The following is a 16,805-nucleotide window of genomic DNA, read 5'->3' as shown; positions in this document are numbered from 1 at the left end:
ATATTAGTCCATTTGCCATTATTATGTGTTCCATTGTCAACCTTGTTGATGTGGAAAGTGTATGGTTTTATGATTGTTTTGGACTAACATGGGTCCATTAATAAAATTCAGGTTGGTTGCCGGGGTGGCTACCTTGGGGAACTCCTGTAATTTGCATAAAATCAAGATGGCCACTACAGGTCAGACGATGGGGCTAAGTTTTTAATCGGTCAACATATAATCCTGTGTAATACCTCTTTTCCATATGATTTTGACATGAGGAATTCAAATTTGGGGTTATTTTTTACGTTCAGGAATAAATAGAGGTTCACATGAAATGTCCATGACTATTTTCTGCTGAAAATTATGCAACACCAATGCAAAAGTGAAGTCATGAATGGTTCACAACAGTATGTTGATAATCAGAAAGCATACACATTGTCATGTCATCATATTGGACATCTTCGGAACAGAGGACATAGAGCCGAGTAGACAACTTACGTATTGTTTATTCCCATTCATTGTACTCGTCCCCTTCCGTATCCTCGTCTCTTTCCAGTTCTGCTTCGTCACTCCTTTCTTCCACTTCACTTTCACTGTCCTCCACAGTCTTGTGTGGGTTGAAGCACTTGTCACTGCAACCATAAGTGCAGTATAGCATGCAGGAGATATTTGCATGGTGACAACTGCAACTTGCAGTACTGCAGGCCTTCCCCTCTGCTTTGCATCCACACTGCACAACATCCATGAGGTCCAAAGGGGCTGGTGGAGTAGCAAAAGTTGCTGGCACTGGGATTCCATCTCTGATGTCCCATCCATATTTTGTGATGTCAAGTTCAGGTGGGGCCTGCTGATCAGCTGATTTTGGAAGTACTGTCTGTAGATGTGCACACAAAATATTTTGGAAGAGATTGATCTCAGTTGGAGGTAATGCCATGAGCTTGAGGGGCTTGCCAGACTTCCTTGTGTACATATAGTACCTCATCTCACTCATCGCGGTACCTTCTGGCTGACCATACAGGGCACAGAAGAATGTCCGCCCTGCTTCCATGAGCTGTTCATGGCTTGCGTTCAGCTCGCCAAGTGCAGAGTACAAGCCAGGGAAGTTGCCAGCTCTCAGTGTCTTCAGGGCTGACACCTTGCCCTTGCCGTATGGATATGACGTGGTATCTGAGCCAGTGATGCAGTGCATTCCCAAAAGCTGCAGACCCTTGGGGCCAAGCTGGTCACAGGTGGTGTTGATATCCCAAATTGCTCCATCCCACCTTTCCATCTGCACTGTGACCTGGATGTTACGCTGGTAAACCCAGTAAACCATCAATACAAAAACATCAGTGTCATCAGAGAGGATACGTATCACTCTTGCATTACATTCAGCAGCCATGAGCAGGTGTGAGATCATTGTAATGTTTGCTTCATCATGGTTGAACGCACCATGGCTACGGCTCTCCACAGTAACTCCTTCACCAAAGTTATAGGTACTCAAAACCTTGGACAGCTGCAACTTGTTCTGCTTGTTTTTCAGGATGGCGTCTCGACTAGGCAGGGGTGTGTTTATTGTGAGGTCATAGTTGATGGAACCAATGCCAGCGCGCCTCACTCGTTCATGGTCCTTTGCAGAAACATCATAATATTTGTCAAAGACCAAGATCTTCTGACCAGCAATGGTAGACAGCCTTGTCTTGATGGACTCAACTAAGACTGACACAGTTCCCCTGAAAAGCCAGACAATATGATAGAAAAGTTGGCTCGCATCAACAATGGTAACATCTGGTTGCAGAGGCTGTTGTGCCTGAACACAGAGTTTGTGTGCTAGTGGTGCTTTGTTGCCTTTCCTTAAGCACCCATATTCATCAATCAGTGAGGGGGGGAGGATGTACTGTGCAGAGGTCAAACTGGAAGATAGGTCCGAGCTCCATTTGTCTTTGCTGTCCAATAGTCAGCAGCCTGAGCAAGATGGTTTCAAGAGCAAAGATCGTCTTGTCCCCAATTTTCACTCCTTTCTGTAAGTGCTCCATTGTCTTGATGGGGCATGAGATGGTTGCATGGAATCCACCTGGAAGGGATGCATGGAACTCTGCAACCATTTTCTGACCTATAACCACGGAATCCTCAACATTCACTTCAGCTTCTCGGGGAGCAATTCGACCATTGGCAATGTTGTACAGATGTGGTGAGTGATTCTCAAGAGGATGAGACACATTCGACAATTCAAGTAAAATCCGGCGCCTATCATCTGCATCAAGTTCTCTCCTCTTCTTCCCATCCTCCTTGTGACGTGGTCCGATTCTTGTGTCCTTTTCTCTCACTTGGTCTTCATTGTCCTTGTTTGAGGAGTCAGGGTAGATGTGCTCCATTGTATCTGCAATGTCCTGTAGTTTTGCACGTAGCTCTTCATCTCCACGGGCTTTGGCACAGGAGATCAATGTCTTGATCCCTTGATCAGCGAATTTCTTCAATTCTCCTCCACCATGACACACGGGAAGAATGCACCTTGAATCAGCCATATCTGTAAAAACAAAACAATGAATTAGTAACTCGCATTAATGTCGTATGTGAGCGTCCAGTTGTCAGAATAGTGACCTTGTTGTCATTGAAAATGTATCTCACACTCCAAACAATTGCCAGGAACTCGAACATTGACCTCAAATTTACTTCTAATCACAAAAATAAGGTTAAATATCGATTCCTCGCCCCAAAATTATATGGAAAAGATGTCTCATGTATAATTTTAAGTTCATTACCTAAAAACCACAGAATCCTCAACATTTTTTTCTTTCAGCCCGGTCGATAACGGCCATCTTGAATTTGCGCAAAAATAACAGATTTCCCCATGGTTGCCATCCGGGCAACCAAGCTTAATTTTGTCTATGCATGCCTGTGAACAAGAAACCACCATAAAACCATACACTTTGGAGGACAACAAGGTTACTTCTCTGGCAAATGGACATATATATATATATATATATATATATATATATATATATATATATATATATATATATATATATATATATATATATATATATATATATATATATATATCGATAATATTTTGCTTCAAGAAGTATTGCTATGTTTAATTTTGTGTGCTCCTTCTGTGTCCATCACCCTTTATGCAAAAGGATTCCTGCTCTCATAGAATAACAAAAATGGTATATTGGAAAGCTGATCATCAATTTACTTGGAGCAAGAATGCCCGTTTTAAAAGCTGGAAGAGGAAGAAACAGGATCTTCAGCTTTAATGTAGCAGTTCCCATTATGTGCTGCCTTTTTGGCTGCTGGTTGCATCATTGGTTAGGGGTGCAACTATGCCACTGATGCCCCTATTACCAGTATACTGGTGCTCATTTTGCTGACCTCAGATGGATGACAGTCCGAGTCAACCCCCCTGGTGTTAATTCAGCGACTAACGCGACTCAAACTCAGGACCCTCTGATCCCAAGCCACCACCCTAACCGCTAAAGGCGCTGTCACACCTTGACGATTTAGCCAGCAATGGTAACGTATAAAAATGTATGTAAAACGTTGGCGTACGCTGAAATTTTGATGTTTTTTAAAGTTTTGGTCATATTCATAACGTGTTTGTCGTATGTATAACATATTAGTAATGGGCACAACATTTCGTTGTCTTATAGAGAACTGATACCAACGAATGCTTAGCCTGTTGTCGGCGTTCACAACCTATGCCCAACGATAGTTTAACTTAGGCATAGTGCACTGCACGTATCGCCGACGAACTCGTGGCGTAGCCTATTAAAAAGCTGCCACACGCCGATTTAAATCATAACCGCCTGAGAATTGGAAGTGTCAACCACGCAGTCACACCTTGACGATTTAGCCAGCGTATGCCGACCTATGAAAAATGTGTCTAAAATGCTGGCACACGTCGAATACGGTATGGGTAAGTTGTGTATTCGTTAAGAGCACGCTGAAAAACGATGAAGTACGCTGTCATATTTCGTGGTACGTTTAGTACGTCGTGAAATTTCAAGCATGCTGAAAATTCACCGTATGACTCGCACGTTCCGCTACGCTGGCCATAAGTTGTAGGCACGATATGCGATCGTTGACACACGTCGACACAAGTTCCTTGTAAGTTACTCATAAGTTGAAACACGTCAAGGTAATGTTTAGCACACCCGAAACTTATTTTCTTTTTTTTCTCCTTGGCTCCATGAAGGCGCGTGACAAAATATCTGGTTGTTGTTGTTGTTTTTTTTATTATTTTTTTTTTTTAGTCTATCACGAATTTTAAAATATATTCGGACATTTGCTTTTTAGTTTCAACGTAGACGTGACAATATCCTCAAACAGAAAATATTCACAGAGGAGGAACTAAGAATAAGACATGAGCAAACTGAAGAGGCAATTAGACGTGACGTAACAGCACGTGATGAAATATCGGAAGTTATTGTTGTTTTTTTAACGCTGCCAATACGCTGTTATACGGTAGCTGTAAATTAGAAATACGTTCAGTAAGTTCTGTGGTCGTCCGGAAGACGTCAATTAAATACGTCAATATGCGTTGGAGGTACGTTACACATAGGTTCAAAGCACGTTACTCATAGGTTAGAAATAAGTATTGGGTACGCTAGGCATTACCTCGACGTGTTTCGACTTATGAGTAACTTACAAGTAACGTGCCTCGACGTGTGTGCAACGATCGTGTAGCGTGCCTGCAACACGTTACTCATAGGTTATAAATAAGTTTCGGGTACGCTAAACATTACCTCGACGTGTTTCGACTTATGAGTAACGTGTGTCGACGTGTGTCAATGATCGCATAACGTACCTACAACTTATGGCCAGCGTATGCGGAACGTGCGAGTCATACGCTGGCATACGTCGTAAAATTTCAAGCATGGAAAATTTGAGGACAACCGCAAAGTACAACGTTTAAAGCCAGCGTACTACGACGTATGGCAGTGTTTTTCAGCGTGCTCTTAACGTATACAAACTTACCCATAACGTATTCGACGTGTGCCGGCGTTTTAGCCCAATTTTGCATAAGTCAGGCATACGCTGGCTAAATCGTCAAGGTGTGACAGGGCCTTAAGCCAATGCCAGGCTTTAATGTAGCAGTTCCAACAGTTCCATCTATATGATATAAAAGGAGCTCGGTCCCTGCATGCATTCATGCCTGCCTGCATGCGTCCGTCCATCAACAATCATCCTAGAGTGGATACCATTAATCAAGCAATAACAGTACCCCCGTAAGTTGAGTAAGGTGAGGATAGATGGGCTGGTTTCAAACAGTATGATATAGTTGAGTAAGGTGAGGATAGATGGGCTGGTTTCAATTTACAGTAAAACAAAAACTCTTCCTCCATCTTCTTCTTCACTTGTAATTATGGTGAGTCTCATTCAATCCCGTGTCTTATTCCGATTAGATTTAGAAAACGCTTGCTATATTCAATACTTCTTTTTTTTCAACATTTCCATATAATTCATATAACATTAATATAATCGCCCGATCAAACAGTAATTCTGATTATATACCACCTTTTACAGCATCACAAAGGACGTCGCACAGGTAAGAAAACGATAAAAACAAAGAAGCAGCTGATATCTCAATAATTCATTCGCACAATTTCTAAATGGTGAAAGTTAATTGTTATTTATTTTTCTCTGAAAACCTGTCTGTCAAAACACTGTACCGTCTATTTATTATGTAAGCAAAAAATGGCAGAATTCCCCTCTTCCCCTCTGCACTATATTATCCATAATTGAGGAGTGGGGGACTGATGATATTATATGGTGCTTCACTCAGAGGAGGAGGCACATGACCTCAAATACCTCTTGCATGCATAAATAAAAAAATCTATATTATGAAAGGAGCCATGTCTGTCTGTTTGTCGTGCTATAACTTGAGAATGCATTCACAGATTTAACCAACGATGGTCGATTCAGGGAACTCCCAGGAAGGTTTGTGACGCAAAATAAAAAATAAAAAAAGGGAAGGAAAGTTTGTGTGTGGGTACAACATGGGCACATGTGGAGAAACTGCAAACACCAACTTGCAATGCTGGTTATCCCTGTACATAGTATAGGGCAAGATCTCCCAGGAATCCTTTTTTGTTCTTGCCCCATACATAATTTTCAATCACAGCAAAGATGGTATCCCCGTCAGCGAAGCGACGGGTCTTGTGTGCTAGTTATTATTCTGTGACAGCAGGAACACTTTAGAATATAGCATGATGGATGGAGACACACACACACACACACACACACACACACACACACACACACACACACACACACACACACACACACACACACACACACACACACACACACACACTTCTTCTTTTAGTAATAGATATACAAGCTTTTACATGTTAGTTTTGATTATTGGCTTTCACTACTTGTTTTGAATACTACCATGAGGTGAGTCCAGGTGAAAATTACTCCCAATGTATGACTACATCGTACCACCCACAGCCCCTCTGCTACACAACTACTTTATGCTGCCTCTACAGTTCCACATAATATATTGTATGTACAAGCTCCCCCATAAGCCTTGATATCGGAGAATTTTAAAGTGGACAGAAGGGCCATTGACAATTTGCATTCCACCTTCAGGTTTTCCCTTTCTATTGCGATTTGTACGTATCTCTATGTTTTTACTTATTTACGATGTAAATATTTGTTAGTAGGTGTTTGGTTTTTTTTTTTAATAGTTCATCTATTCCAGGACATGTGTGTCTTGAATTATATCTTTTTTTGGAAGCTTGGGCAAGGAAAGTGTAATAATTAAAACAGTCCATTGATAATTAATGGGCATTGTTGGTAAAGCAGACTAGGATTGCAACATAGCACGATGTTTGTTTTGGGTTTTTTCGGAAAACACCGTGTCACTTTGTGGAATGTTCATTTGGATTGGGTTTGCGGTCATAAAGGACTGACTACCTCAAAACACTCCATCCACGATGAACCGGGATGCCCGATATGTCTACCAGCAGAATCCCTTTAAAATTGCGTGAATGTTCATCACCATTCTCTCACGTTGAGTTGTGTATTGTCTCCAGCAATACCCAGAAACCAAATGAGAGGCAATGCACTTGAAGGAGATGGGATCCTTTGTAGTATGAACAATCATCTGGGTAGATGTTTGAGAGTTTAGAGGAGCAAACTTGAGTCCCACTACATGTAATTACCACAACTGCCACCGACTGCCTTCTGTGTTGTTTGTTGTATATTGCACAATTTATTTCAATTTCCCTTGCCTTTTTCAGCTTTTGGATGCTTTTGGTCACAAATCGAATATCAGCCTCGTCTTTGACTTCATGGAAACTGATTTGGAGGTGAAGGCTCTCGCATCGCTTTATTTCTGCTCCTCTATGCCCCATGTACATTTTATTTCACCACTCATGAGACTGTTTGTTTTGTTTAAACAGGTTATCATAAGGGATACGAGCATCATTTTGAAACCGGCAAATATCAAAGCCTACATTCTGATGACTCTTCAAGGACTGGAATACCTTCACATGCATTGGATATTGCACAGGGTATGTGAGTAGAAGGGTGGAACCAAGCAAAAAATAACGCCCTAAACCACAATATCTTTAAAAAATGTATGCCTCCATTGACGGTCGCCGGAGGCATTGTGTTTTCAGGTTGTACGTCAGTGCGTCCGCCTGTCCATGCTAATTTTCTCCGTTTTCTCTGCAACCACTTATCCGATTGACATGGAATTTTCACCATTGGTGCGACTTCTGATGTAGAATGTTTCAATGATAATTATGAGGTCATAGGTCATGTTGTGTGGCAGCCATGTTGGAAAAAGGAAAAACTTTGGGCCTGTTTATATCTGAAACCGCTCCATGGGAAAAAATTGAAACTTGGCACATGTGAAGTACTCCCCAAAGGAAACAAGAGTTTGTTTTTTTTGATGATGTCAGATGTGGCTTCATTATGATGTCACAAATGCATATGTCGAATGCTTTATCCAATCGGCATGAAAAATTTTGAAGGTCATCTCAGACTAAATTGCATGGGGGGGGAAAAATTGACATCAGTCATGTGGTTCAGCAGCCACTGATAGTTTATATACTATCAACCACTATATATATATAGTTTTTTTTAACATAAAAGCCTTCAAAAATCTCTGAAACAGCAGAACACAGAGGCAAAACTTTACAGGTATTATCTTCTATCCATGAGGAACAAAAGTTCTCCACCTATGATGTCAAAGGTCATATGGTTTGGCAGCTATGATTTTTTTTTGTTGTTGAAGAATAAAACTTTAAAAACATTCTTTCTCCAGAATGGCTGGACAGATCGAGGGGAAATTTCACCCACATGTTTCCCAAGCTTTGGGGATACCAGGGTGTTCACAAATAATTGATATGTCACATGGTCTGGCAGCCATATTGGATTGAACAAAAATCTTTCAAAAATTCTTTTTCTTGAACCACTTCATAAATCGACATGAAACTTCACAATTATGATCTAGTAGTCATGGGGAATATATGTTTCAAATTTCAACCTGATCGGATGTGTGGTCTGGTCACCATAATTATTTATTTATTTATTTTTGAATCTGCGTTCTGGGATTTAAATCAAACTTGGAACAAATACGTATGTGTAATGATGTAATAATGTAGGTGGAGGCATATCTGCCGACGGTACAACGTCAAGGAGTGCCTTTCTAGTTTAAATTGATATCTGCTGATATTGCTTGCATGTTTAATAATTCATTAATGTGTTTTGTTTTGTTTTCCAGGATATGAAGCCAAATAACCTCCTTCTGGATGACAGTGGAATCCTGAAGCTGGCCGACTTTGGCCTTGCAAAATCCTTCGGTAGTCCCAGCCGAGTGTATACGCACCAGGTGGTTACCAGGTGCGCAATTGCCATAGATATTTTGTGATGCAGTCTTTTGTTTTCTTCTTCTTTTTATTTTTTATTTTTTAAACGAACCACTGGTGGCATGGTTTGATTGACATATTGTAGACAAGGTAAGAGAGTTGTTACCTGTTCTTACTATGAGACATTTTTAGTCAGTTCCGATGGAAGTGACTTATAAAATGGGGGTCCATGTCCGTCGGTCCGTCCGTCAGTCTGTCCACAATCAATCTTTCGATCATTATTCTGCAACCTGTAGTCAGAATGACTTGAAACTCAGAGGGATGACACTTGGGGAGATGCCGCAGAACATCCCACAATAAAATTTCAGATTTGTCACCAATTGACTTAGTTAAGTAGTCTCATCAATTAATCTTCAAAGTCATAAAACTCGTAGACTCTTCATAGTTTTTGCTTCTGGTTTGGTATAATGGTTCTCTGGAACAATGTCTACAGCTTGTCTGAACGTTTTTTTCCGAATTTTTATCCAAGAGGAAAGGTATTGAGTCTTTATGAGTACTAGTACGTGCCCATACGTGCGTGGCCGTACGTGCAAAAAAAAAAAAAAAACTTTCAAACCGCGAGCCAGAAACAACAACCATACAGGCCATTCCTTCGCTCCCGCATGCCCGTATGTGTGTGGCCGTATGTGCAAACCCCCCCCCCAAAAAAACTTTCAAACCGCGAGCCAGAAACAACAACCACACAGGCCGTTCCTTCGCTCTCGCGTGCCTGTACGTGCGTGGCCGTATGTACGTGCAAACCAAAAATATATATATATATATATATCTATTTCAAACAACTACACAGGGCATTCCTTCGCTCTCGTAAACGACGACTGGATTGGGGCATTGTGTTTATCTATAAATGTGCAAAAGAAATCGAGAAATTATTCGAATACAGTAAGTCATCGCTATCCGGAAGTGGTGTGTGCTCGTACGGAATGTTCACATGCATTCCACGAATTATCGCTTACATTGAATTAACAACTGCTGTGATACTTACACACACAGAGTTAATTAAAATCAAGTTTACCTCCCCGTCTTTGCTTGTCATGACATTCACTGCCATTGACCATTGCCAGTCCTACGCAACGGTAACTGAATGGCGCCCTGTCCCCATCGTAACCGGCACGGCCCGTGACGTCATCATCGGCCGGCCGCGCACCGGCCTACGCAGCCACGCCTACGCAGCAACGTGTCTTGTCATTGGTTTGGTAAATAAATGGCCATAACTTGGGAAACACTTGTCCGATTAATATCAAACCTTGAAAAGGCACATCCTCAGGTCCCCAGCAATATAGCTGGCAAGTTTCAATGAGATCGGACCAGTGGTTGTCGAGAAACAGCGGTCACAGACACACACACACACACACACACACACACACACACACACACACACACACACACACACACACACACACACACACACACACACATTGCTGGAATTATAGATGGATGAAGTTCATTCGGGCCAATTAATCCTCAAAGTCCTAAAACTCGAAGACTATTCATAGTTTTTGCTTCTGGTTTGGTATAATGGTTCTCTGGAACAATGTCTACATTTTGCCTGTGCGTTTTTTTCTGAATTTTTGTCCAGGGGGAAAGATAAGTCTTAATGAGTATGAAGTTCATTAGGGCAAATTCATCTTCAAAGTCCTAAAACTCGGAGACTATTCATAGTTTTTGCTTCTGGTTTGGTATAATGGTTCCATGGAGCAATGTCTACAGCTTGTCTGAGCGTTTTTTTCTGAATTTTTGTCCAGGAGGAAAGATGAGTCTTGATGAGTATGAAGTTCATTAGGGCCAGAATAAAAACAATGAATGTTAATGCGCATAATATATTCAATATCGATGATGTCAGAACTTACCAGGGCCCCCAGGCTGTATTTTTTGGAGTGTTACTGCCATTGTAGCTGATCTAATCCACGAGCGAGAGTTGTTGTTTTGTTTTGTTTTCAACGACGTGAAATTTTTGTGAAACGAAAATCACATGTATGCAATTGTGAAAGCACACAATGCACAAACTATTAATACATTGAATTCCCATGTTAAAGGCGTGGTTAAATGGCTGGTGATGCAGGCCAAACCTTGTGGACAACCTTTGATGTATAAACAGACGTCTGAATAAAACCAGAAATGCATGAAAACAAGGGGTTTTTTTTCTTGAGGAATAACTAAAGGAATTGCAAAACTTGCTAATTGTGCCTTGTTCGTCATTCTGATTTGACTCTGCACATTTATTGATTTCAATTTGGAGGGGAGGTGTGATGATAGGGGAGAGCGTCTATACTGTCAGCACAACTGCCATTTCTGATGAGTACAAAGATACTTGTTGATGTTTGAGACTGAAACTGGCGGAGGTCAAGGTATGACTTATTTCGCAAAGGGCAAGGTGAAGCATGCTCAATCGTTTTGGCAACATAACAAGCTATTAATGGATATATAGACTCAAATGCATTAAGATAAGTAATCCGATTTATTGGTTGTGATATTTTCCATCTATGTATTTTTTTGTTGTTCTTCCTGTTTTACTTTTACAGGTGGTACCGTGCCCCAGAGCTGCTCTTTGGAGCCAAGATGTACGGTGTCGGTGTGGATATGTGGGCTGTAGGATGCATCCTTTCAGAGCTTCTACTCAGAGTAATCAAGTTGACATTTTTTCCACACTGTTCACTATATTCATCTTCAACTCCTCCAACCACAACCCTTTCATCTTTGGCCACTAGGCATCCAACCCCTACCCTGCTTTCATCAACAAATAGCACTTGTGTAGGTAAAACTATTAACTATCTTTTTTATATCTGTAGAACAGGTTTTATAGCATGAGGTCGTGATAGGCAGCGCATTTTAAAAACTGAAGTGAGGATGAGACAACATACTAAGGGAAACGATTTCACAATAAGGGGACAAATTAATACAGGTGGGCAACCAATAGTACTTGGGGAAGGTGAGCAGGTGAGGGTTTCTTAAGGAGCACGTATGACTTGGGATAGATAGGAGAGGGCAGAGGTATGAGAAGGCAGAAGGACCTAGAGGACAGAGGTATGAGAAGGCAGAAGGACCTAGGCCAAATGGTAGCTTATGTAAAATAGAGCCATTTTGGGTTGACCTTATGGCCTATATCGACCTTTTGACCTATGATAAGCTCAAAAGTAATAGGCGGTTGAATTCACTAACATAATATGCAAATCCTGTTCAAATTTCAAGTCAATTGGATGAAATTTGAGTATTTTAGAAAATTTGGCTCAAATTGGCCTTTTGGCCGATGTAGACCTTTTCGGTCGACCGAATTTTACGAAACTTCAATGCGGGACTGTCGCAGGGTCGGTGTCATTAATCTCTGAAAATTTCAGTTTTGCTTTGTGAAATAATTATTGTTTAACCAAGAAAAAGTTCAGTTTTGCTTTGTTAAATTTATTATTATTATTTAACCAAGAAAAGGTTCAGTTTTGCTTTGTTAAATAATTATTATTTAACCAAGAAAAGGTTCAGTTTTGCTTTGGTAAATAATTATAATTTAACCAAGAAAAGGTTCAGTTTTGCTTTGGTAAATAATTATAATTTAACCAAGAAAAGGTTCAAGTTTTGCTTTGTTAAATAATTATTATTTAACCAAGAAAAGGTTCAGTTTTGCTTTGTTAAATAATTATTATTTAACCAAGAAAAAGGTTCAGTTTTGCTTTGGTAAATAATTATAATTTAACCAAGAAAAGGTTCAAGTTTTGCTTTGTTAAATAATTATTATTTAACCAAGAAAAAGGTTCAGTTTTGCTTTGGTAAATAATTATAATTTAACCAAGAAAAGTTTCAAGTTTTGCTTTGTTAAATAATTATTATTTAACCAAGAAAAGGTTCAGTTTTGCTTTGGTAAATAATTATAATTTAACCAAGAAAAGGTTCAGTTTTGCTTTGGTAAATAATTATTATTTAACCAAGAAAAGGTTCAGTTTTGCGTTAAATAATTATTATTTAACCAAGAAAAGGTTCAGTTTTGCTTTGTTAAATAATTATTATGTAACCAAGAAAAGGTTCAGTTTTGCTTTGGTAAATAATTATTATTTAACCAAGAAAAGGTTCAGTTTTGCGTTGTTAAATAATTCTTATTTAACCAAGAAAAGGTTCAGTTTTGCTTTGTTAAATAATTATTATGTAACCAAGAAAAGGTTCAGTTTTGCTTTGTTAAATAATTATTATGCAACCAAGAAAAGGTTCAGTTTTGCTTTGGTAAATAATTATTATGAAACCAAGAAAAGGTTCAGTTTTGCTTTGTTAAATAATTATTATTTAACCAAGAAAAGGTTCAGTTTTGCGTTGTTAAATAATTCTTATTTAACCAAGAAAAGGTTCAGTTTTGCGTTGTTAAATAATTCTTATTTAACCAAGAAAAGGTTCAGTTTTGCTTTGTTAAATAATTATTATGTAACCAAGAAAAGGTTCAGTTTTGCTTTCTTAAATAATTATAATTTAACCAAGAAAAGGTTCAGTTTTGCTTTGTTAAATAATTATTATTTAACCAAGAAAAGGTTCAGTTTTGCTTTGTTAAATAATTATTATTTAACCAAGAAAAGGTTCAGTTTTGCGTTGTTAAATAATTATTATGTAACCAAGAAAAGGTTCAGTTTTGCTTTGTTAAATAACTATTATTTAACCAAGAAAAGGTTCAGTTTTGCTGTCCGGCTTCTTCCCAACATCTTTGTTCTTTGTTCCCTTCACGTTTTGTTTTTTTTCCAATTTTTTTAAATTAATATTTTTTGAAATATATGTCTTTTTTTTCAGAATTCTCTTTATGCATTCTAATTCTTGCTTTTTCTTCTCTTTTATCGCTTTGACTCTAATCTTCTCTTTCATTATCTATCTCTCAGGAGAAGTGAACTCTTGCAGAATTTTTTCTGTAAGGCTCACTTGGCTGCACCTGGGTGAGTTTGAGGGTAGGGGAGTAGCAGCTAAAACCCTAATCCTGTCCAGGTTCCTCCTGAGGACTCCATCGGACTCTTTACTTCTTTTGATTCCTTCTTGGTCTCCCGTTTCAATACGACTTGGGACTTGACCACAATGACTTGGTTACATCTCCGCTCTATGGAGCTCCTTATGAAAGCCTTGGACACCACATGAGCTCGATATAGATTGACAGAGTATAGCCAGATGGTGTCTGGCCTTTGATGCTAGTCTTCACACCAAAGGTTATGGCAGGTAGTGAGGTCAACTCATTCCAGGGACTGCACCTATTACAGTGGCTGTTCACAGAAGTGAATTGGATAGATTGATTGCCATTCCTCATGGAGAGACAGTGTCAGTGTGTGTGATTTAATGGCATTGAATGTTGTGTTCAAAGTTTCTGACCAGCAGCTTATCTTGTCCAGGTATAATGCAAGTTATTTGGTTGCATTTCGTCTTTCACAACAGTAATGTACCATGCCACACAGGATGGAATCACCAGTAAAATGATAAAGCTGACTTTCAAAAAAAATCATGCAGCTCAGGAATCATTTTGGTCCTCAGACACTTCCTCGTGGAACCCCAGCCTGAAGGGAAAGATCATGTTAAGGACACCATCCAGGGCTACCTTCTGTTTCTGCTCAGAGTAAATCAAAAAATCACTTGAGCATGTCATGAATACTTAAAGGGAGACAACGTAGAAATCAATGCTGGATGCCAGATAGTGCCAACGGCTCAAGAGATGTCCAGAGAGATGGCCCTAACCTCTTGCTTTGTGTTTCAGAGCATCCATCCACTGCTATGTCAGGAGTATGATGCAATTGCCAGGTCAGAAGCCAAAATGGTTGTCAGAGATTAGCAAGTTAGAGAATAGTGCCTGGGGTAGGGTGCAATGATGAACTCCATTACTTTGCCTATGTTGGAGAGAACACCGTCAGATCTGTTTTGGAAGCTTTTTATGGACAGGAGTGATGTTTGCAACTGTCCAAAATGGAAGAAGTTGCCCATCCAAGAAGGACCTGTGAAAAAAAACAGAGGAGAAATGGTGTAAAATCACTGAAGTACATTCCTGTGGATTAAAGCAAATGTGCCATCAGGACCTGTTGCAAAAAAGGTAATGAGCTGGGTAAAAACTTAGCCACCACATGTTGAAAGGAGCATTCTGTAAAGGGGGAAATGGTGGGTACAGGAAGGTTCATATTTTGGACCTTGGTTATTGGAGTGAAAACTTGGTTCAAGAATTCTCCTTTTTTTCAAGCAATGTCAAGCACAATTCCATCCTTTAGAAGGGAAGGCATGGAAGGGGAATTTGTATCAGAGACAGATCTAACCAGCTCTCACCAGACTTTGGAGTATAGTGAGAGGCTGGAGAATTTTGATCATCGGTTAGCCTGGTGTTGGGCCCTGGCTCTTTGTTGGACTGAGCTGTGCATAGAGACTGCAGCCTATCATCAGTAGTGTTTTCCTTCCAAGAGGGGAAAGCAAATTGTCTTCCAGGAGAATGCAAGTTGCAATTGTTGTGGTGGCCCTCACCACATGCATCAATGACATCAGGGTCGAGATGATGACCAAAAAAGTTGAATGTGGAATTGGATGACCTTGTGAAGAAGAAATTAATCCATTTTAGTCGGAATTCCAGGAGCAGTTAATGTTATGAGCTGATGTGATGATAGATTGGTCTTGACTGGAGAGAACAGTTTTTGGGCCAAACCAATCAGCCTTTATCAGACTGTCAATCACTTCAGTGCCTTGGGCGTTCTCTAATAACTGGTTCTTTAACACATGGTCAGAAGAGCCGAGAGTAGCTTAGGAAGAGCAAAACAAGTTTGACATGACATGGTCCGGTAATGAATGCTTGCCACTTGGAGAGATACATTTTGGAAACAAAACATTTTAAGTGCAGTTCTTTCATATAATGACTTAGCGACTTGGCTATGTCGACTTACTTTGAAGGTAGACAGCATCATCAAGGGAGTCGGCCACCCATCAATGCTAAAATAGCAAGAATGGGTTGCATTAATGTACAGGTTGAGTCAGTTTTGTCGCAAAAGTTGAGACGTACAAATCGGATATAACTGGTATTTTGTCAATGAAGTGAGGTGGTTGGGAAAAGGGCTAATTTTAATTGATGAGTACTATTGATGCACTGAGGAAAAACCGAGGGTAATCAGGAAGGTGTGTAGCACTCACTCGAAGTAAAAATGTGATAGGATGCCTCGAACGTTAGGAATGTATAGATGAAAGAATAATGTGGTACACATTGAACAGTGATTTGGGAAATATTTTATTATACAAACCTATACTCCAACTGAGAACTCTAATAATGGAATACAATATTCATTTAATCACTGAATCACAAAAATGGCATGACCTACTTCCATTAATGGGTGATTTTAATGATAAAGTAGGTATGGACATACAATTGTGGGGAGGAGTTTTGTTTAGTTTTGGAATTGGAACAATAAATGATAATGTTGAACTTGTAAGAAACATTCCAAACTCACATTCTCCTTGTTACAGTAAACTCTTGTTTGACATGGGGGTTACGTTCCTTGAAAACGCCGCGTAAACCAAATCTGCGTAAAATATGACCAAGGGCCTATACAAAATTGGGGGTCAGGTTGTGGGTTCAGTCCTCTCACCTAATAAACATCATGTCCTGGAGCGGTTTATGATAGGCACCCTTGAGTGTGGCATAAAATAAAACTGCTTGCTTAGCTCGTTTTATTTTGTGTAACAAATGACGTTTTCATGACGTCTTCACAAAAACAACAATAACAAATGATACTATCATGAGTAACGAAGGCCACTTATGCACAAATAAGTAGGTGGTGGCAAACGCCACTTTTGCACGGATAAGATTAAAAAAATAATTTTTTTTGAAGGGCATTAAACATGTTAATGAATAAAATACATAATGTCAAATAAAAACTTCCTGGCCTTTATAATAATTGTGATGAAGCGGTGATTCCTGTGTCAGACATCACTTTCCTCAACTTTTTGCACTTTGGTCACAACTAGCAACAGTTTACCTCCTGG

The 16,805-nt window shown here is 39.7% G+C and overlaps 1 protein-coding gene across 3 annotated transcripts in view; it reads left to right on the top strand.

Moving 5' to 3' along the window:
• Positions 1-16,805, top strand: part of CDK7 (cyclin dependent kinase 7) — an 86,753-nt gene that overhangs the window by 55,915 nt on the left and 14,033 nt on the right. For all 3 annotated transcript variants that reach the window (XM_085875222.1, XM_085875221.1, XM_085875223.1), the window contains 4 exons: positions 7,218-7,286; positions 7,380-7,490; positions 8,708-8,826; positions 11,372-11,471. In XM_085875222.1, the coding sequence (XP_085731348.1) occupies positions 7,218-7,286; positions 7,380-7,490; positions 8,708-8,826; positions 11,372-11,471 (399 nt within the window). The remainder of the gene's footprint in view (positions 1-7,217; positions 7,287-7,379; positions 7,491-8,707; positions 8,827-11,371; positions 11,472-16,805) is intronic.

Source organism: Eptatretus burgeri, chromosome 3 (assembly GCF_056783735.1).
Source record: "Eptatretus burgeri isolate ZD-2024b chromosome 3, Ebu_testis_v1, whole genome shotgun sequence".
NCBI lineage: Eukaryota > Metazoa > Chordata > Myxini > Myxiniformes > Myxinidae > Eptatretus > Eptatretus burgeri.
The sequence above is the reverse complement of the archived record's forward strand: the minus strand, read 5'-3'. Positions and strand labels throughout refer to the sequence as shown.